Genomic DNA, 22093 nt, shown 5'->3' with positions numbered 1-22093 from the left:
CTTTGTTCCCTCAATTGTGTAATATTACCTGATAGCAGTCATGGTGCACAAAACATGTTTTTTAAACTTTTATAAATTATTATTTTACAATATTATTACTCTTTATAGGAAATTAGACAATATAAACAAAAAGAAGTGATATAAACCTGTAATCCCACAGTCTAGAGAGAACCTCTGTTAACTTGTTTGTCTATAGCTAGCTTCCAGGTTTGTTCTTACACAGCTGTGTGTATATAATGTATATAATTTTTCAAAACTAGATCATAGTTGCACATAACACTTTATATAATGCTTTATTTTAAAACTTTAGGCCAGGCACGGTGGCTCACGCCTGTAATCCCAGCATTTTGGGAGGCCAAGGAGGGCGGATCACCTGAGGTTGGGAGTTCAAGACCAGCCTGACCAACATGGAGAAATCCCATCTCTACTAGAAATACAAAATTAGCCGGGCATGGTGGCACATGCCTTTAGTCCCAGGTACTCAGGAAGCTGAGGCAGGAGAATCGCTTGAACTGGGGAGGTAGAGGTTGCGGTGAGCCAAGATCACTCCATTGCACTCCAGCCTGGACAACAAGAGCGAAACTCCGTCTCAAAATAAAATAAAATAAAATAAAAAATAAAACTGTATTATTAATGTATTTGTTCTGGAGACACTTGAGGTGGGAGGATCACTTGAGCCTCAACACCTCAGACTTAAATGATCCTCCCACCCGAGCCTCCTGAGTAGCTGGGACTACAGGTGTGCACCACCATGCCTGGCTACTAATTTTTTCATTATTTGTAGAGAGGAGGTCTCCCTATGTTGCTAGGCTGGTCTTGAACTCCTGGACTCAATCAAGCCTCCCTCCTCGGCCACTCAAAGTGTTGGGATTACAGGTATGAGTCACTGTGCTCAGCCACCATTATTATTTTCCAGACCTTTTCTACACTTAACAAAAAAAGTGGTCATACTTAATTTTGTATATTGTCTCACTTATTATGTTATGAGCTTTTCCCCATTTCCCATGTTCATCTTGTGGCCATACCCTTTTTCTTTGTCACCCAAGCTGGAGTACAGTGGTGTGACCATAGCTCACTGCAGCCTTAAACTCCTGGGCTCAAGGGATCCTCCTGAGTAGCTGGGACTACAAGCACATGCCACCACACCCAGCTAATTGTTTTTTTATTTTAGTAGAGACAAGGTCTTGCTATGTTGCTCAGGCTGACCTCAAACTCCTGGGCTCAAGCCATCCTCCCGCCATGGCCTTCCAAATTGCTGGGATTACAGGCGTGAGCCACCGCACCCAGCCTCCATTTTGTTTTGCTTTGTTTTGTTTTGTTTTGACATAGGGTCTCCCTCTGTTGCCCAGGCTGGAGTGCAGTGGCACAATCATGGCTCACCATAGCCTTGACCTCAGTCCCAAGCGTTCCTCCTGCCTCAGCCTCCCAAGTAGCTGGGACCATAGGCTTGCACCACTATGCTTGCCCCCCCCCCCTTTTTTTTTTTTTTTTGGTAGAGACAGGGTTTTACCATGCTGCCCAGACTGGTCTTGAACTCCTGGGCTCAAGTGACCTGCCCACCTTGGCCTCCCAAAATGCTGGTCTTGAACTCCTGGGCTCAAGTGACCTGCCCACCTTGGCCTCCCAAAATGCTGGGATTAAAGGTGTGAGCCAGCAGACCCAGCCTGTTTCAATTTTTTTTTTTTTTTTTTTTTTTGAGAGGGAGTCTCACTTTGTCGCCCAGGCTGGAGTGCAGTGGCGTGATCTCGGCTCACTGCAACCTTCGCCTCCCGGTTCAAGCGATTCTCCTGCCTCAGCCTCCTGAGTAGCTGGGATTACAGGCGCCTGCCACCACGCCCAGCTAATTTTTGTATTTTTAGTAGAGACAGGGTTTCACCATGTTGGCCAGGCTGGTCTCAAACTCCTGACATTGTGATCCGCCCACGCCAGCCTCCCAAAGTGCTGGGATTACAGGCGTGAGCCACAGCACCCGGCCTCTGTTTCCAATTTTTAATATTAAAAATATAATGCTTTGATGGGCATATTTTACATGGATCTTCATGTTCATCTCTGATTACTTCCTTAGGATAATTTTCTAGAAATGACTACTAGATGCAAGGGTATGAAAATTCTTTTTTCTCTTTTTTTTGACAGGGTCTCTGTTGCCCAGGCTGGAGTGCAGTGGCACTATCATGGCTCACTGCAGCCTCGATCTCCTGGGCTCAAGCGATCCTCCCACCTCAGCCTCCTAAGTAGCTGGGACTACAGGTGTGTGCCACCATGCCCGGCTAATTTTTATATTTTTAGTAAAGATGGGTTTTCACCATGTTGCCCAGGCTGGTCTTGAACTCCCAGGCTCAAGCGATTCACCCACCTTGACCTCTCAAAAGTGCTGGAATTACAGGTGCGAGCCACCGTGCCCAGCCTGAAAATACTTAATGCTCTTGATGCACAGTGTCAAATAGCTTTCAGCGAAGTTGTACTGAGTTACACTCCCAAGCAGTGTTTCAGGGCCTGGTTTACCACATTCTCATCATAATATTTTCTTTAAAGGTATACTGTGTTTAAAAACATGTTTTGAAAACAGGTAGTCCCATGTTCAAATCCTGGCTCTACCACTTAGTGATGTTACGAATGTCACTTAATCCTTCTAATCTTCAGATTTGTCATCTGTAAAAATAGGCATACTACCACCTACCCTCAAGGTTATTGTGAGGATTAAGGGAGACTACAAACTAGATTGAAACATGTGAAACTGCCAATATTTATTCTTTTTGACCTACAAAAATGTTTTTCATATGGTTAAACCTAATACATAAAGCATGTTATGTGATCTGGAATATTATGTGATCAATAAATTGTAGATATAGAAATTATTATCATGGAAGTGGGATGATAAAAGTGAATGGCATCCTTACTGAAACCTCCCAAACTTAGAAGAAATAAGCACAGATAAACTCAAGAAAAACTGGCCTCTTTAGAAAAGGATTGGAAGCCAGGAGTGGTAGCATGCACCTGTAGTCCCTACTACTTGGGAAGCTGAGGTGGGAAGATTGCTTGAGCCCAGAAGTTCCGGGTTATTATGCTTGAAGGCAGCATGCTCGTTAAGAGTCATCATCACTCCCTAATCTCAAGTACCCAGGGACACAAACACTGTGGAAGGCCGCAGGGTCCTCTGCCTAGGAAAACCAGAGACCTTTGTTCACGTGTTTATCTGCCCACCTTCTCTCCACTATTATCCTATGACCCTGCCACATCCCCCGCTCCGAGAAACACCCAAGAATCATCAATAAATTAAAAAAAAAAAAAAAAAAGAATGCCCTCCCATCCCACCCCTATGAATATCTGGTAAATTCCTTTCCACTCTTCATGGTTTTTTTTAAGGGTCTCCTCTGTGAAGCATTCTTGTTCCTACTTCGTAAAGAGTCAAGAACTTTTTCCTCTCACCACGGATTCTTGTAAATATTTATTGCAATGATCACTTTTTATTAAACTTGTTTATTTACATATCTACCTCTCATTCTAGACCTTAAGTTCCTTGCAATCAGGAACTATATCTTACTTCTCTATCAGCATCTGGCAGGCTGCTTATAAAAACAAGTGGCTTGGCCAGGCACAGTGGCTCATGCCTGTAATCCCAGCACTTTGGGAGGACAAGGTAGGTGGATCACTTGAGGTCAAGAGTTCTAGACCAGCCTGGCCAACATGGTAAAGCCCCGTCTTGGCTGGGTGCGGTGGCTCACCCCTGTAATCCCAGCACTTTGAGAGGCCAAGGCGGGCGGATCCTCTGAGGTCAGGAGTTTGAAACCAGCCTGGCCAACATGGCGAAACTCCGTCTCTACTAAAAATACAAAAATTAGCTGGGCATGATGGCAGGCGCCTGTAATCCCAGCTACTGAGGAGGCTGAGGCACAAGAATCGCTTGAACCCAGGAGGCGGATGTTGCAGTGAGCTGAGATCGTACCACTGCACTCCAGCCTACAAAAATCAGCCCGGTGTGGTGATGCGTGCCTGTAATCCCAGTTACTCAGGAGGCTGAAGCAGGAAAATCGCTTGAACCCGGGAGGTGGAGGTTGCAGTGAGCCGAGATCACACCACTGCACTCCAGCCTGGGCAACAGAGGGAGACTCCATCTAAAAAAACAAAACAAAAATAGGTGGCATGATAAATGTTGAAATGAACCAATGAATACCATGTACTCACCCAATCCCCCCAACCAAAATTCTGGAAGCCACCTTCCATTCCTCCTTCTCTACCCCCAAATGCCAAGTCCTACTCCCTAAAGATCTCTCAAATCCATCCCCCTCCTCCCCATCCCAATGCCATAGCACCAGTTTGGGCTCCATTCTCTCTTACTTGAACTAGATCCATCCAAACCATTCTCCACACTACTGCTGGAATTTTTTAAAATTTTTATTACAAAAATAATACATACTGTAAAAAAATTCAAACAATACAGAAATAAAAGCACAATATCCCACCCAGCATACATAACAAACACAGAAGCCCCCTCCCCTCCAATCCCATTCCTGGGGGGTTATCATTGTGAACAGTTAGCATATATCCTTTCAGACTTTTACCTTTGCATACACAAGTATATATATAAACACATATAAATAAACACACATGGTTCTTTTACAAAAATGGGATCACATATATGTTACATGAATCCTCAATTTCTTTCTTCATTCATTCATTACACAGATTTCTAAAACACAAACCTGATTATATCACTTCTCTAAGAGCTTATTTCCCATAATATAAAAATCATACACATTAACATCAAACACAAAGCTTGTGATGATATACTTCCTGCCCATCTTTCAGTCTCATCTCAGCCCTTCCAGCATTAAAGGACTGGAATATAAACCACATTAAATCCTTCCTGGAACAAGGCAGGTACAAACAAACAAACAAACAAACTAGGAACACACTCTGCCATTTCTAGACTGTGGCCTTTCCCATTCGTGTTACACTTTGCCTGGACTTTTCCATCTGGCAAGCTTCTACTAATTCTAAAACAATCAGCTTAAAAATTACCTCTAGGAAGACTTTCCTGACTTTTCAGACATGATTACTCCTCTATTTCCCCTATACTTTATAACTAGCTTCTTAATTGCACTTATCTCACAGTACTATGATGATTTATTAACATGTTTTGAATTCCACTTTCCCTCCCCCAACTTGATGGTGAGCTCTTTGGGTAAAAGGGATTTGTCTTATTTACCTTTGCATCCCAAGGATCTGATAGAGTGCTTATCATGAAAAGCAGATGCTCAGTAACATATCTGTTGAGGATTTTATGATTCTAGGAACATTTACTGAGTACCTACTATGCACAGAACCATATCCTAAGCATGAAAAGAAGCAGAAGACACAGTCTTTGCCCTAAGAAACTTACCATTTTCCTACCATTTCCCCTGGGGAGGGTGGGGGGGACAGAAAACATTTAGAGGTGGCAACATTATCATTTCTGACATATAGGCTGTTTCAAAATTTACGGTAATTTGCCTCCAATCCATTTAGGAACTAGGCATTGCATAATTAAATAATAAAATAATGGGCGGTTTGTCTCACAGGTTTAAGTGTAGCACAGAGTCCACTAGAACCCAATTCTCTGTCCCAGCAGGAGGGCTCTCATCTGCTCCAGCCTGTAAATTAGAAAAGTGAGATGATACCATGCTTGGAAAATTTTTTTTTTTTTTTGAGACTGAATCTCACTCTTTCGCCCAGGCTGGAGTGCAGTGGCGTGACCTCCACTCACTGCAACCTCTGCCTCCCGGGTTCAAGTAAGTCTCCTGCCTCAGCCTCCCGAGTAGCTAGGATTAACAGGCATACGCCACCACACCTGGCTAATTTTTGTATTTTTAGTAGAGATGAGGTTTCGCCATGTTGGCCAAGCTGGTCTCGAACTTCTGACCTCAGGTGATCTGCCCGCCTCGGCCTCCCAGAGTGCTGAGATTACAGGTGTGAGCCACCACGCCCGGCCGGAAATTTCCTAATACATCAAGAGGACATAAAGTTACTAGTTCTTTCATAATTTCCCCTCCTTCCCCAGGGAAAAATTATACCAAAAGCAATAAATGGAGTTAAATAAAGGAGGACACGGAAAAATGAGCTTGCTCTTTTCCGTAGTGGTAGGGGAAAGGGGGTTGCTTTGTTTTAAATCAAAGGGTGACATTGCCCCAGGAAGATTAGGAGAGGTGATTTATTATCATTTACTTACTACTTTTAAAAAGGCTAAGGTGTTAGTTAATTTCACGATTTCAGGATCAGATACTGTACAGATATGAACAAATTGGGGAAAGGTGAACCACCTAGGCTGGAGAACAGGGAAGGCTGACCAAGGAGGCCCAAAGGAAGCCTCATTCATCAGAGTCCAAGTCACTGTCCCCAGCAATGGAGTGGAAATCCTCACTGTCCTCCTCGTCCTCTGACAGGTGGACCTGGCTTAGTACGCTCGGCCCAGAGCGCTGCTCTTCCTCCTCCTCATCTTCTTCCTCCTCTGATACCTCATACCCACCGATGCTGCTGAAGCTTGTGTCTTGGGTGTTCGACTTGGGATCAGGCTCCTCATAGCTCCCATAACTGAGAAGAGAAACATGTCATCTCTCAAGCTCGGACACCATCCTCTACCTGACCATTCCCATTCTCAGTGCCACCAAAGGATCAGCCCATCTCACCTCCCCTGGACACTAAAGTGACTGGTTCTGGACTATTCTACATGTCCCTGAGAGAAAAATGACCCTGTTCAAAAACATCAACTTGCCAACGTCATATACACAAGAACCTGAATGGAAGAAACTCCCTTACACCTGAACAACACACTGCCATCTTACATGACCATAAATGCTCTGACAGCCTCATGGTTTCATCTACCACTTACAGTATCCAATTAGTCAATAGTCCTGAAGATTCTCTCTTCAATATATCTTGTCTCTATCCCCTCCTTTCCATCCCTACTCTGCCTGCCTTGGCTTAGTCCTTTGTTATCTCTGGCCTGCACTACTGAAATAAGTCGTCATGCCGCCAGTCTTGCTCTCCTCCAACTGCTTCTTCACACTTCTGCCAGAGTGCTCTTTATTTTTTTGTTTGTTTGTTTATTCTTAATTTTACTTGAAAAAAAAATCACACAAGTAATGCACGTTCACTGGTTAAAAAAATTAGAATATACACCAGAAAAAAATTTAAAAAAATCAATAACTCCATCATCCAGAGATAATCTTTTGGTATATTACCTTCCAAAATTTTTTGTGAACTTTAGATGCTTAAACATTTTTTTTAATTTACAAAATTGGGATACTCTACATACTCTCCAGGAAATCTGCCCTCTTCACTAATGATTATAATGAACATCTTTCCATGTCAATAAACATAACGTCTATAGCATAATTTTAATAGCTACATGGTATTCCACACATGGCTGTAACATGACTTAACAGTCTCTCACTAGGACATTTAAGCTGTCTCCAATTATTCCACTATTAGAAACAATGCTGTCATAAAACATCCTTACACAAACATCTTGATGGTGTGTTAATTATTCCCATAAAATAATTTCCTAGATGTGGATTTTTTGGGCCAAAGGGGATGCACGTTTTTAAATGTTTTTATTTATGATGATAAATAAATAAGCCTCTCTCCAAACCACCCCATTTCTATCAATCGACATTACCACCAGTAGTTTGAGAATGTCTTTTTCCTCATAGCCTTTCCAAACACTAGGCATTATCATTCACTTTAATCACCAATATGATAGGTAAAAAAACTGCACTTCGTGGTTTTACTGCGTTTCTTTATTAGGGGAGTTACTATTATTGTTGTTGTTATTATTTTTATTATCATTTTGAGACTGAGTCTTGCTCTGTCGCCAGGCTGGAGTACAGTGGCACGATCTCGGCTCACTGCAACCTCTGCCTCCCGGGTTCAAGCGATTCTCCTGCCTCAGCCTCCTGAGTAGCTGGGACTACAGGTGTGACCAGGCCCAGCTAATTTTTGTATTTTTAGTAGAGACAGGGTTTCACCATGTTGGCCAGGATGGTCTAGATCTCTTGACCTTGTGATCTGACTGCCTCGGCCTCCCAAAGTGCTGGGATTATAGGCATGAGCCACCGCGCCCGGCTGGAAGTTATTTTTTCCTATGATATATTGGCCATTTACATTTCTTTTGTAAATTAGTTCATGCCTTTGCCCATTTTTCTTTTGGGGCACAGGACAATCTTTCTAAAATGTAAATCTGGTCATACTATTCTCATTCAATGACCGCCCAGAACTTTCAGGCCCTTCATGATTTCTTATTTACCTACCTCTTTAAGTCATTTCTATCACATGAATTATAGATCTTACATGGATCAATCAAAAAATCTCCAGTCACACTGAGCTACGTGTGTTCTCTGAAAGCGTTTCATGCCTGTAAAGTGTTTCATGCCTGTGTCTTCATATAGGCTCTTCCTAGTCTCTGGAATGCCCATTGCTTTCTTATTCATTTAGCTAATTCCTATTCATATTAGGCTCAATTTCCTTCTCTAGCCAGCTCTCCTCCCTCCCCACCTCTACCCAAGTCCTAGAAAAACCCTGCGGTTGCCTAGCATAGCACTTTTCATATTACACTATGATTGCCTGTTTTACCTGTTTTAGGTTTCCTACTAGACTGATCTCCTTGAAGGAAGGGACCATATCTTAGTTGTTTTTGTACTTATGATAAATATTTGCTGAAGTAAAAAATTTTAATTTGTTTACAATGTTATTGCATATTATCTGCTTGCTGGTTAGATGTATCATAGATACATTAAATTTAACTTGTCCAAAGCCAAATCCAAATCCATTTTTTCCTCCTTTCCTGCCCCATCTAATATGTATTCTTCCTCTTTCCTCTACCAGACATCTCCATTCATTATTCACCTAACCTCCTTACCTCTTTATGTCCCTTTATTTTCCCCACTCCTGACAAGTCCCTGTTGATAGCCTCATCATCTGTCCCACATTGTCCTAAGTTATACAAATTTGATGTTACTTCCTTTTCCTTAAACTGATGACTCCTATTACCCGCAGGTTAAGGTCCAAAGGTCTTAGCATGCCTTTTAAAGTCCTTCACAATATAATCCCCCTTGCTACACTTCTGGAGCCTCAACTCCCCAACAACTTCCATTTGCTCTGGAACATACTTTGTGTTCCACTTCTGTGTCTTTGAACACATTGTTCCACCTATAAAGTTCTCCCCACCCCCTGCCATAGTACCTACTTAGTAAACTCCTATTAATCTTTTAAGGCCCAATTCAAATGTTCCCTTGTCTGTGAAACTTTCCCTGATAACTCCAAGCAGACTGAGACACTCCCTTCTCAGTGGTGCCTTGACACTTTGTCTTACTTACGCTATAGCACTTATCACATTGTATTTGTAATGTTTTGTTTGTGTCAGTCTTTTCCACTAGGCTGTGGGCTCCTCAAGGGCAGGATATGTTTTGCTCCTCTGTGTATCCCCAGGGCCTAGCACAGTGCCTGGCCCTAGTAGGTGCCCAGGAAATGTTTGATGGATGAAAAGTAATCTGATGTTGGGCCCCTCAACATCATAGCTGGGCACTGATGCCACAGCCCTGTAGCATGTTGCTGCCGATTACCTGATGTTGCTATCCTCCAAACCATGGGAAGCCTCCCCACCGTCTCCCTCATAGGACATCATGCTTTCTTCATTTTCCATGTCCATCCTTGTGTTCTCCTGAAGCATGCGGGGTTGTTTGGGTCTTATTCCACCAGATCCCACATCAGAGTCACTTCCACTTTCACTCAGCTGGATAGCTGTAAAAAGAGACAGATTCTGGGTCATCAAGAGTTAAGCTTGACAGATTTAACTTGATCTTTGGCTTGATCTTCCCAAACTAGTAACTCTCACACATCTACACAGGTATCTTGCCTATACGCCTCTCCTCAAATGCCTCTTATAACTGCCTAGGGTCAACAGCAGCAAGGTTTGTAGTTTAGAATCTGAATCCAAATAACAATTTCCTTTTCCATCTCATGCCAACCTATCTGTATTTTTTCTACCATCTACTCCCATACTTTTCCTCGGCCATTGCCATTAATCCACAAAATATCCCCAAACAGGATTTTTCTTAATTTTCCTTCCCTGTTGCCACATATAACACTTGATCATTCTGTTCTCATCTTTTTTTCTTTTTCTTTGGAGACAGAGTCTCACTATGTTGCCTAGGCTGTAGTGCAATGGTATGATCATGGCTCACTACAGCCTTGAAGTCCTGGGCTCAAGCGATCCTCCTGCCTCAGCCTCCTAACTAGAACTACAAGCACCCGCCACCACACCCAGCTAATTTTTATTTATTTACTTTTTGTAGAGACAGGGTCTCGCTATGTTGCCTAGGCTGGTCTCAAACTCCTGGTCTCAAGTGTTCCTCCTACCTTGGCTTCCCAAAGTGCTGGGATTACAGGCATGAGCCACTGTGCCCAGCCTTTAACAAGTATCCAGATCAAAGCTGTTACTTAGGCACTGTCTTTTCCACTGTTGTCTTTTGTACCTCCTGCTAATGAATATGATCATCCTACGCCTGAGTGCTCAGTACTCTCAGGTCTATTAATAGGAATTCAATAAAAGAGGCAGCTTCCAATAAAAGCATATGTGGCCAAGAGCGCCTATCCAGTCCAGTTCTGAGGGTGCTGTAGTGAGTTATAAAGGAATAGAAGCAATGGTCGAGGCCTACCAGAGAAAGGATTGTCTCCTTCTTCATCACTCCCAGCATCTTCCTCATCATCTTCTCCTTCAGACATAAGCAAATCCTCATACAGGACACTGGCTTGAGGCTGTTGTACAGTTCCTTCCTCTTCATCTGCAAGATCACCATCTCCATCTTCACCTTCCTGAATGAGACCAGTTGGGGGTCAAAGTCCTATCAACTGACCACATAAGAGACCAGAAGCCACCACCAGGCACACCCCTCCTCCCCGCCCCGCCCATCCCTCCACTTGCTGCCTCACAAGAAGTTAAGTAATTATTTTTGGTGGATAGACTGTTTAGTTGGTCCCAAGGATTAAAGTCAGATTGGGGCTCACTAAGGAGACCCCCTGATATCATCTTAGGATTTGGCCTGGCCTGTACTGATGGGGCTCCTATCATATAAGGGCATAACGTAACCATAAGCTTTCTATAAGCATACTCACTGGGGCTGGAGTCTTAGGTTTCCCATCCTCCTCCTCATCATCATACCCTTCAATATCTACATCAGAGTCTTCCTCGCCCAGCCTACCTCGGCCCTGGCGCATCTGAGTAAGGAACACAAATAGCACATCATTGAGGGACGTGCCTGTAGGAGGAGTTAACCAAGGGCTCTCACCCAGGGTGGATGCTCCTCCCTGATATCCCAGCCAATCCCACTGCTAGTGGGGGCTGTTTAGACAGCTCAAGGCATGCGCATTTTCCCCCATTCTTTGGAAATCACAGCCAGAGTAAAAAACCCAAAGAACAGGAAAGGCTCTTAGTCTACTCTTACTGTATTATTACAAAGAGACTCTTCCTTTCTAACCCAAACTTTCCTTATAGCTTGTGTTGAACTCTTTGGGATAGAAAAACCCTCCTGGGTTTTACACTTTCCAGTGGAACCCTGACTGAGAATAGCTGTAGAAAAGCTGTAGATATTTCTGATACCTCTAGAAAAGGCCAATTTTTAAAATTTAATTTTATAAATAATTTTAATTTAAATTATAATACACATAAAGTAGGCCAATTATTTTGAACTGTCTGAGTGCAGTTGGTCGCTCTAGTCACCCGTCAGGCTACTCTGATGCTTCACACCCTTTTTTCATACTTGTGTCTTCCCTGAAGTTCTGCTGTGCCTGACTCTACCCATGGGGACAGAGAGAATATAACACCAGTCACACGACCTGCTGCCATCCCAACTTGAAATCCCATTTCTAAGCTTTCATTCCCAGGGCCAAAGGGCCCAGTCATTCTTGACATATGTCACATATCACCATCACCATCACCATTCCCCTAGCCCCACTTGCAGGCACAATAACAATCCTATAAAGAGAAAAAGAACATCCTACCTGTGTTACCTGCTTTTCTGGAGTGGCAGTGGGAATATCCAAAACAGACATATTGCTCTCATCTTGAAATACAGAGGCATCTCGAGACATACTGAGGGATGTGTTGGTATCATACAAATCAGGAGGCTGTGGCACAAAACATACAACTTAGCTTCTATCTAGAAAAGGGAAAATAAATACAGATAACTCCCCTTTAAGGCATTTACTGGAGAAAAAGATCATGCAGAGCAATTCAGTTAAAGAGAAACATAGTTTGACACAGCTTTACAGACAAGTTTTTGGGACTCTTATAAATGTTGCCTATTCTAGTAGACAGGTGCCTGATGCACATAATCAGAAGCCTGAAGCAGAAATGCACCAAAGCTATGGGACAATTTTATGTCCTAACAGCCTTTCTGGTCAATAACCTAGTTTTTTTCTAAGCCTTGTCTTTCGGTTTTTAGGCCCAAGGCTTCATATCAGTGCTATTTTGATTGCTTGATTTGGAGACATCTAAGAGGAAATGAGATAAAGGAATTTCAATTCCAACAAGAGCATAGAATGCTTTGATAGTTTATGAGCCCATCAGAGGATGCTACGAAGCAAAATGGCATGGTGAAAAATCATAGGCCTTGGAGTAAAATGTCCTGGGTTTGAGTCCTGGCCCCAACACTTGCTAGTGAGTAACAAATTACTTAACATCTCTAAGCCTTGATTAACTCAACTATAAAACATGGATGATAATGTCTACCTCACAGGGTTGTTGTGAGAATTAAGAGATGTGTAAGTTCCTTACCCATGCCTGGTACTCAATATATTATAGATCCCTTCCCTGTTTTCTGCCCTGGAAAGAACAGGGATTCAGCAAATGGACTATTCTGTGACAGGAGGGCAAGAAGGACTAGATAAAGTGCTCACAAAATAATGTAAAGTGAAAAGAGTTAAGACACAAAACCATAATGATCAATTTCATTTTAAAAGTGTGTCTATAAACACAAATACATACGCTACAGATATGAAAGAAATAAAAATATTCACACTGGCTGATGTTGCTTCTGAGTGGTGGAAGTGATTACAACAGGTAACTTATTTCTTGTTTTTATTTTCCAGTTTTCTCTAACGAACACGTTACTTTTATCAACAGATAAAACAGATATGTGTTACATTGTGTTTTTTAAAAAAGGAAACAAAACTGATTCAGAAGAGGGTTTTGGAGAAACAGAGGCAAAACAAAATTCAAAGCATTACAGAGCAGGTAAATCAATGTGGAACAGAAGAAAGGAAAAATAAGGGGATGAAATTTCTGCAAAACCCTACGGCACAGTGCAGAAAACTGCAAAGTCAACAGTTTTAGATAAGGTGTTAAGCTGAACAGATGATGCAATCCAAGTTAGGTGGAAATAGTTGAGTGAAAATACATTATTGGGCCGGGCGCGGTGGCTCATGCCTGTAATCCCAGCACTTTGGGAGGCCGAGGTGGGCCTGAGGTCGGGAGTTCGAGACCAGCCTGACCAACATGGAGAAACCCAGTCTCTACTAAAAATACAAAATTAGCCAGGCGTAATGGCCCATGCCTGTAAAACCAGCTACTCGGGAGGCTGAGGCAGGAGAATCACTTGAACCCGGGAGGCGAAGGTTGCGGTGAGCCGAGATTGCGCCATTGCACTCCAGCCTGGGTGACAAGAGCAAAACTCGGTCTCAAAAAAAAAAAAAAAAAAGAAAATACATTATTGACCACCACCATTTAGAAGTTGAAAGGTATGATTACTATCATGCTTCTTACAACCAACATTGTATTAAGGCAGGTTACACTTTTGCAAACACACTCTAATAACATTTGAGTTTGAGAGTAGTAATGTAAGTAAAGTAAGGACAGTCACTCATGTACACCTTCCTCAGGTTAAGAGATAATGAGTTGGTTACTATCTTAAACTGTTTGTGAGTGAAGGGAATGATGAAAAGGTGAACTGGAATAATGAAGCAGTACTATCTAATCCTACTCTTCATAGGAAACCCTCTAACTGCACCAAACGACAGCTAATGCTCAAGAGAGAAATAGCTAACAGGTTGTCCTTAGCCATTTGAGGTAGTCTGGGAGACGTAGTGAAGAAAGGAAGGTGACTTTGGGGTCTAAGGCTTTGACTCACCAAAGGACTAGGCTTAGGCTGTCCTAGAAATGAGCAAACCATGTGCCATTCAATGGCTAGACTCTCCTGGGGAATGATGGCTAATACCCAGGCTTTAACTTACCAGAAAGTACCTTGTGGAAGCTGTGGGCCTATTAGCAAATAGGGCCTTCCTGGGCAACATCACTCACCCAAGCCCCCTTGACCCAATCTGCCCACACACTCCAAGAGCCTTTCCTTGTTCTGGACCTTGAAGAAGTATCTGAGGGTTCTTTTATACCTGGCCCCTCAGTAACCTAGGTTGTGAGATGAAAGAGAGAGTAAAAGATAGATAGGGATAGTGCATGAACGAGATATAGAGACAGCAATAATCCAACAGAGGTCACATAGGTTGCATTATCAGTTCAGAGGGAAACCTGGATAGAATGAAAAAAAATTTTCCTGTGGGAATTGGCAGAGTTCTGCATTAAAATATTTGATTAAATTTGAAAGGGTCTCAGAGAACAGATAAAGATGTGTCAGGCAAATTAAATTAATTCATTTAATGTTTACAACAATCTTGAAAAGATTTCAGAGAAAAGGAAACTAAGTGAGAGAGGTTAACTTTCCAAGATTACAAAGCTAGACAGCAGGAGAACTAAGACTCAAACCCAGGCCTGCTTTATGTCAATTCTTATGTACTTTCCACCCTACCATAGTGCCTCCAATACAGAAACCAAGCACCAGTGATATTCTGTTAAGTCCTATTCTTCAAATATGCCAACCCTCTAAGAGTATAGTATGGAGGAAATATACTCTTAGTGTATTTCAAGGGTTCAGTTAGACCAGGAAGACTAAAAATTTCTTATTTATCCTGCTCTCTCATTCTTTTGACATGAACATTTAAGAACATTATTAATACTACCTTTCTTCATTTACTAGGAGTCAATCCAGGAAAATGGGTGACTTCTGAGCTACACTGAGATATCTCTGAGGGAATGAGTAATCAAGTGTCTGTAAGGCACAGGAACAATATGGCCCATGTCTGTAACTGAGAAGTCTACACTCTAGGGATGTTCTAGAGTCCCAAAATTCATGGACAAGAAAATTCCCGAGACCCAGAGGATGGCTGGGTCAGGGATCTGATATTCCCAAACACTGCCTAAACAACTAAGGCCCCACCCCATTCATTCATCCCACAGCTGCCTTTTCTGGATTCAAGGCCACCAAGACCCATGGCCCTCACTCACCTTAGCCTTTGAGAAGACAAGAAAGCACACGAAAGGCATATGAAGAGGAAGGACAGAGAAGAATGGTATCTCAGTAAACGGATTTGTTAACATGCTCCCAATTTCCCAAACCAATAAGAAAACTATATGAGGAAGTACTTAGTCCTCAGACTCACCTGAGGCGTGTAGGGCCCTGGGGTCATTGGGTCCAGGCTTTCTAATTCTGCTTCCTCCAAAGCTGCTTCTTTAGCAGTACAAATATCCTTCTCAAGTTGAGTCAAATGTTCATCATACTGAGAAACAAAGAAAATAAATTCATTCAACATGTATTTTAAGTACTGGGGATACAAAAGTAAACAAAAGAAAAAAATATCTATCTTCATGGAGCTTATATTCTAGTGGCAGGACACAGATAATAATCAAAATAAATTAAGCAGGGAAGGAAATAGGGGATGCGGAGTTGGGGGGTAGGGAATACTACATTTTAAAATAGGATAATCAGGGAAAGCTCCTCATTCAAGGGAACAGGATTTCAAAAAGCTAGATCCCAAGGGGACCTCTTTTTATTTTTTGAGACAGGGTTTTGCTGTTGCCCAGGCTAGAATGCAGAGATATGGTCATGACTCACTGCAGCCTTGACCTCCCAGGCTCAAATGATTCTCCTACCTCAGACGAGTAGCTGGGACCACACACGTGTGTACCACCAGACCCCACTAATTTTTATATCTTTTTTTGTAAAGATGGGGTCTCCTTATGTTGCCCAGGCTTAGGACTTCCATCTTTACCACCTACCTCAGTCAATGTCTGGTAACAGACGTTCACAATCTCCTGGGCAGTCTTAGTATACTGACTCTCAGGTCCTATAAATAAAATAAGAAAAGTGCCATTATCTTTGCAGACTTGTTCCAGAATTTTACATTCTGTCATCAGCAGTGTGTCCCATTATTCTAGACCTAGAAAAACCATGCCTCAGCTTTAACTTGGACTCTTGTTCTACTTTCAGAGGCAGAAAATTCCAAACATATGCAATACAACACTAACATAATGAACTCCCATGTACTCACTAGCCAGGTTCAATGATTAACACACAGTCAATCTTGTTTCATTTACTTCAATTTTCAGACTCTTCTCAAATTGTTTTGAAGCAAATTCCAGCATCATAACAATTTTCCTCTAAAAATTGTTCAGTATGTGTTGCTAGGTTTCACCATGTTGGCCAGGCTGCTCTTGAACTCCTGGCCTTAAGTGATCCGCCCCCCTCAGCCTCCCCAAGTGCTGGGATTACAGACATGAGCCACTGTGCCCATCCTAAGGATGCTTTTAATAAACAATTATGTCTGATAATATAATGGTGGATACATGTCATTATACATTTTTCAAAACCCATACAATGTATACCACCACCAAGAATGAACCATGGACTTGGGGTGATAATGATATGTCAATGTAGGTTCACCAACTAACACAATTAATATAACACTCTGGTGCAGGCTGCTGTTTTTATTTTGAGACAGAGTTTCGCTCCGTCACCCAGGCTGGAATGCAGTGACATGATCATGGCTCACTGCAGCCCTGAACTCCTGGGTGCAGGCATGCACCACCATGCCCATTTTTCTTTGTTTGTAGAGATTAGGGGTGGGGGGGGGGGTCTCACTATGTTGCACAGGCTGGTCTTGAACTCCTGGCCTAAAGAGATCCTCTTACCTTGGCTTCCCAAAGTGCTGGGATTACAGGCGTGAGCCACAACGCCCAACCTGGTGCAAGATGTTGATAACTGGGGAGGCTGTATGTATGTGAGGGCAGGGAGTATATGGGAACTCTCTGTAACTTCTGCTCAATTTTGCCATGAACTAAAGCTGCTCTAAAAACAAACCAACTGGTCTGGAGTAAGACAGAATTCCTCCTCTCCCTCTCCCTCCTCTCCCTCTCCCTCTCCCGTCTCCCCACGGTCTCCCTCTCCCTCTCTTTCCATGGTCTCCCTCTGACGCCGAGCCGAAGCTGGACTGTGCTGCTGCCATCTCGGCTCACTGCAACCTCCCTGCCTGATTCTCCTGCCTCAGCCTGCCGAGTGCCCGTGATTGCAGGCACACGCCACCACACCTGACTGGTTTTCGTATTTTTTTGGTGGAGATGGGGTTTCGCTGTGTTGGCCGGGCTGGTCTCCAGCTCCTAACCGCGAGTGATCCGCCAGCCTCGGCCTCACGAGGTGCCGGGATTGCAGACGGAGTCTTGTTAACTCAGTGCTCAATGGTGCCCAGGCTGGAGTGCAATGGCGTGATCTCGGCTCGCTACAACCTCCACCTCCCAGCCGCCTGCCTTGGCCCCCCAAAGTGCCGAGATTGCAGCCTCTGCCCGGCCGCCACCCCGTCTGGGAAGTGAGGAGCGTCTCTGCCTGGCCGCCCATCGTCTGGGATCTGAGGAGCCCCTCTGCCTGGCTGCCCAGACTGGAAAGTGAGGAGCGTCTCTACCTGGCCGCCATCCCACCTAGGAAGTGAAGAGCGCCTCTTCCCGGCCGCCATCCCATCTAGGAAGTGAGAAGCATCTCTGCCCGGCCGCCCATCGTCTGAGATGTGGGGAGCGCCTCTGCCACGCCGCCCCGCCTGGGATGTGAGGAGCACCTCTGCCCGGCCGCAACCCCGTCTGGGAGGTGAGGAGCATCTCTGCCCGGCCGCCCCATCTGAGAAGTGAGGAGACCCTCCGCCCAGCAACCACCCCGTCTGAGAAGTGAGGAGCCCCTCCGCCCGGCAGCCGCCCCGTCTGAGAAGTGAGGAGCCCCTCCGCCCAGCAGCCGCCCCGTCTGGGAAGTGAGGAGCATCTCCGCCTGGCAGCCACCCCGTCCGGGAGGGAGGTGGGGCTCAGCCCCCGCCAGGCCAGCCGCCCCATCCGGGAGGGAGGTGGGGTGGTCAGACCCCCACCCGGCCAGCCGCCCCGTCCGGGAGGGAGGTGGGGGGGGTCAGCCCCCCGCCTGGCCAGCCACCCCGTCTGGGAGGGAGGTGGGGGGGTCAGCCCCCCACCAGGCCAGCCGCCCCGTCTGGGAGGGAGGTGGGGGGGGTCAGCCCCCCGCCTGGCCAGCCACCCCGTCTGGGAGGGAGGTGGGGGGGTCAGCCCCCCACCAGGCCAGCCGCCCCGTCCGGGAGGTGAGGGGCGCCTCTGCCCAGCTGCCCCTACTGGGAAGTGAGGAGCCCCTCTGCCCAGCCGCCACCCCGTCTGGGAGGTGTACCCAACAGCTCATTGAGAACGGGCCATGATGACAATGGCAGTTTTGTGGAATAGAAAAGGGGGAAAGGTGGGGAAAAGATTGAGAAATCGGATGGTTGCTGTGTCTGTGTAGTAAGGAGTAGACACGAGAGACTTTTCATTTTGTTCTGTACTAAGAAAAATTCTTCTGCCTTGGGATCCTGTTGATCTGTGACCTTACCCCCAACCCTGTGCTCTCTGAAACATGTGCTGTGTCCACTCAGGGTTAAATGGATTAAGGGCGGTGCAAGATGTGCTTTGTTAAACAGATGCTTGAAGGCAGCATGCTCATTAAGAGTCATCACCACTCCCTAATCTCAAGTAACCAGGGACACAAACGCTGCGGAAGGCCGCAGGGTCCTCTGCCTAGGAAAACCAGAGACCTTTGTTCACTTGTTTATCTGCTGACCTTCCCTCCACTATTGTCCTATGACCCTGCCAAATCCCCCTCTACGAGAAACACCCAAGAATGATCAATAAAAAAAAATAATAAATAAAAACCAACTATATCACATCTAAAATAATGAACAATAATTCTTTAATATTATCAAATAGCCGGCCAAGAGTCAAATTTCCCAAATTACTTTATAAACACTCTTTTACATTTATTTCTTTGAATCATAACCCAAGAAAGGTCCATACATTGTATCTGGCTGATGTGTCTCCTTAAGACATTTTTACCTATAAGATGATTCTTAACTATATGGGTCCCCATATGGCCTTAGTTACAAGTTGCAAACTGGTGGCTTGTAGTTTTGTTTGGCTCACATAAAAAATTAGTTCAGTTTGTAAAAATGGATTGAGCTATATACCCATAATACATAAAACACTTTTCTGTATCTAAGTTATATTTCAATAGAAGGCTTTTTTGAAAAAAACTTAGTTGATAACATTTAACAGCTGGGAGATTTCACATAAAAACCTAAATTGTCTGGCTTCTTTTAGAAAATTTAAAGATGTGGCCAAGACAGGGTCAGCTTTCCCACAAGGCACCAATGGGCTGGGGCTGAGTAGCAGCTGTTCCTCTTAGATAAAGTATGTGTTCTCCAGGTTATCAAAGTCCCTCCCAGGTCTGCTTATCTTCTGCCTAGACGCTGAAGGCATTTGAGTTTTCACTCCCTGCCTTAAATACTTAAAATGTTCTTTTAATATACTGATCATTCACTTATTTATTCATAAGACATTTTCTTAATACTTTTTGTGTGCCAGGCATTGGAGATGATAGAAATGAGTGAGATATAGGTCATATCCTCAAGAAGTTTATAGTCTAGTACAGTGAGATAGACTGTAAACAAATAGGGCAATACAATGCAATGGAAAAATAGTGGCACAAAGAAGGAAGTGGCTGATTCTGGGAGGTAAGAGGGGAAGAGGAATTAAGAAAGCCTTCACAAGAGGTGATCCCTAAATTGAACCTACTGTTTTATCAGGATATAAAGGATAAAAAATATACCACAGGCCAGGCGCAGTGGCTCAAGCCTGTAATCTCAGCACTTTGGGAGGCCGAGGTGGGGAGATCACTTGAGGCCAGAAGTTCGAGACCAGCCTGGCCAGCATGGCAAAACCCCGTCTCTACTAATAATATAAAAATTAGCTGGGCATGGTGGTGCATACCTGTAATCCCAGCTACTCGGGTGGCTGAGGCATGAGAATCACTTGAACCCGGGAGGCAGAGGTTGCAGTGAGGCAAGATCATGCCACTGCACTCCAGCCTGGGTGACAGAGCAAGACTCTGTCTCAAAAAAAAAAAAGTCTCTTCCAGGTAAAACGTCTTACAAGTATAGGTCATTTATTCTTTAAAATATGTAAAATAAAGTTGTATCCTCACAGAAACTGCCTGTGCCAAACACAAACAAAAAAGAAAAGTCAATTATCAAGATATTTAGAGCCGGGTGTGGTGGCTCACGCCTGTAATCCCAGCACTTTGGGAGGCTGGGCAGGATGATCACTTGAGCTCAGGAGTTCAAGACCAGCCTGGGCAATATGGCGAAACTCTGTCTATACAAATAACGTAAAAATTAGCTGGGCGTTGTGGTGTGCACCTGTAGTCCCAGCTACTCAGGAGGCTGAGGCGAGGGGATCGGTTGAGCCCAGGAGGTTGAGGCTGCAGTGAGCCATGATCACGCCACTGCACTCCAGCCTCAGTGACACAGCAAGACTTCATCTCAAAAAAACAAAAAAAAGTAAACAGAAATGTTGCTGGAGAAAATAGGCTGCATACAGGTTACAGGCCTCCTTCACCAAGCCTGTACAACGGTAGTTCCTTACAGTATAGGCTCTTCTACCTATAGGGACCTGCCTCATGGCTAAAACCCCAGCCTATAAATTAGGAATTCAGCCTTTATTCTACTTTAGTTTCGAAATTTAAACATGAACCAACCTCTCAATATCTCAATTCCCTCACTTTATAATACAAGGAAAAATTATTTTATACATTCATGAAGTTTCTCTCTTACTTTAATCCATTTTGAAAATGGGACCTCTTCCTTACCCATTTTCTTTGCAACACATCACTCTAAGAAATATCTACTAATGGCTGGGCGCAGTGGCTCATGCCTGTAATCCCAGCATTTTGGGAGGCTGAGGCAGGCAATCACCTGAGGTCAGGAGTTTGAGACCAGCCTGACCAACATGGAGAAACCCCGTCTCTACTAAAAATACAAAATTAGGCCGGGCACGGTGGCTCACGCCTGTAATTCCAGCACTTTGGGAGGCCCAGGTGGACGGATCACCTGAGATTGGGAGTTCGAGACCAGCCTGACCAACATGGAGAAACCCCGTCTCTGCTAAAAGTACAAAATTAGCCAGGCGTGGTGGCACATGCCTGTAATCCCAGCTACTCGGGAGGCTGAGGCAGGAGAATTGCTTGAACCCGGGAGGCAGAGGTTGCGGTGAGCCGAGATCGCGCCATTGAACTCCAGCCTGGGCAACAAGAGCTCTCAAAACAAAACAAAAAAATAAATAAAAATACAAATTAGCCAGGCGTGGTGGCACATGCCTGTAGTCCCAGCTACTCGGGAGGCTGAGGCAGGAGAATCACTTGAACCCAGGAGGCAGAGGTTGTGGTGAGCCAAGATCACACCATTGTACTCTAGCCTGGGCAACAAGAGCAAAACTCCGTCTCAAAAAAAAAAAAAAAAAAAAGAAAAAGAAAAAGAAAAGAAAAGAAATATCCACTAATACCTCTAGAATATTAAAAAAAAAAAAACCCACACTTACTTGCATAGCTGATACACTTATGTGTTTGATATTAGCTGTTTGTGTCAGTTTTAGACAGTCCATGTTCTCAATAGTTACAAGAGCTTCAGCTATTAGACTCTATTACACTATTATAAGCAAAGGAGCATTTAAGTCTTTCTAATGAAATATGCTGGTGGAACTGGCAAACCACTGTTAAATTGTGGATAAAAATATCCACTGTGATGTTTTCTTATCCCTACCTATACCAGGAGTTCTTATGAGAGACAGAGCTATGAATCCCTTAGAACTATAAACAAAATTCTGTATGTA

The 22093-nt window shown here is 44.0% G+C and overlaps 1 protein-coding gene across 6 annotated transcripts in view; it reads right to left on the bottom strand.

Moving 5' to 3' along the window:
• Positions 1-4374: 4374 nt before the first annotated feature.
• The window catches only part of TAF1 (TATA-box binding protein associated factor 1), a 99906-nt gene continuing 82187 nt past the window's right edge, over positions 4375-22093 (bottom strand). For 3 of the 6 annotated variants that reach the window (XM_034950436.3, XM_055106846.2, XM_055106847.3), the window contains exons 33-39: positions 16139-16206; positions 15523-15639; positions 12034-12159; positions 11149-11250; positions 10692-10848; positions 9597-9774; positions 4375-6567 (exon numbers count right to left, since the gene is read on the bottom strand). In XM_034950436.3, the coding sequence (XP_034806327.1) occupies positions 6345-6567; positions 9597-9774; positions 10692-10848; positions 11149-11250; positions 12034-12159; positions 15523-15639; positions 16139-16206 (971 nt within the window). In that variant the 3' untranslated portion in view covers positions 4375-6344. The remainder of the gene's footprint in view (positions 6568-9596; positions 9775-10691; positions 10849-11148; positions 11251-12033; positions 12160-15522; positions 15640-16138; positions 16207-22093) is intronic. The other 3 variants (XM_034950438.3, XM_063601813.1, XM_055106848.2) reach the window with 1 other exon arrangement.

Source organism: Pan paniscus, chromosome X (genome assembly GCF_029289425.2).
Source record: "Pan paniscus chromosome X, NHGRI_mPanPan1-v2.0_pri, whole genome shotgun sequence".
Lineage (NCBI taxonomy): Eukaryota > Metazoa > Chordata > Mammalia > Primates > Hominidae > Pan > Pan paniscus.
This window is presented reverse-complemented; position numbering and strand designations above follow the sequence as displayed.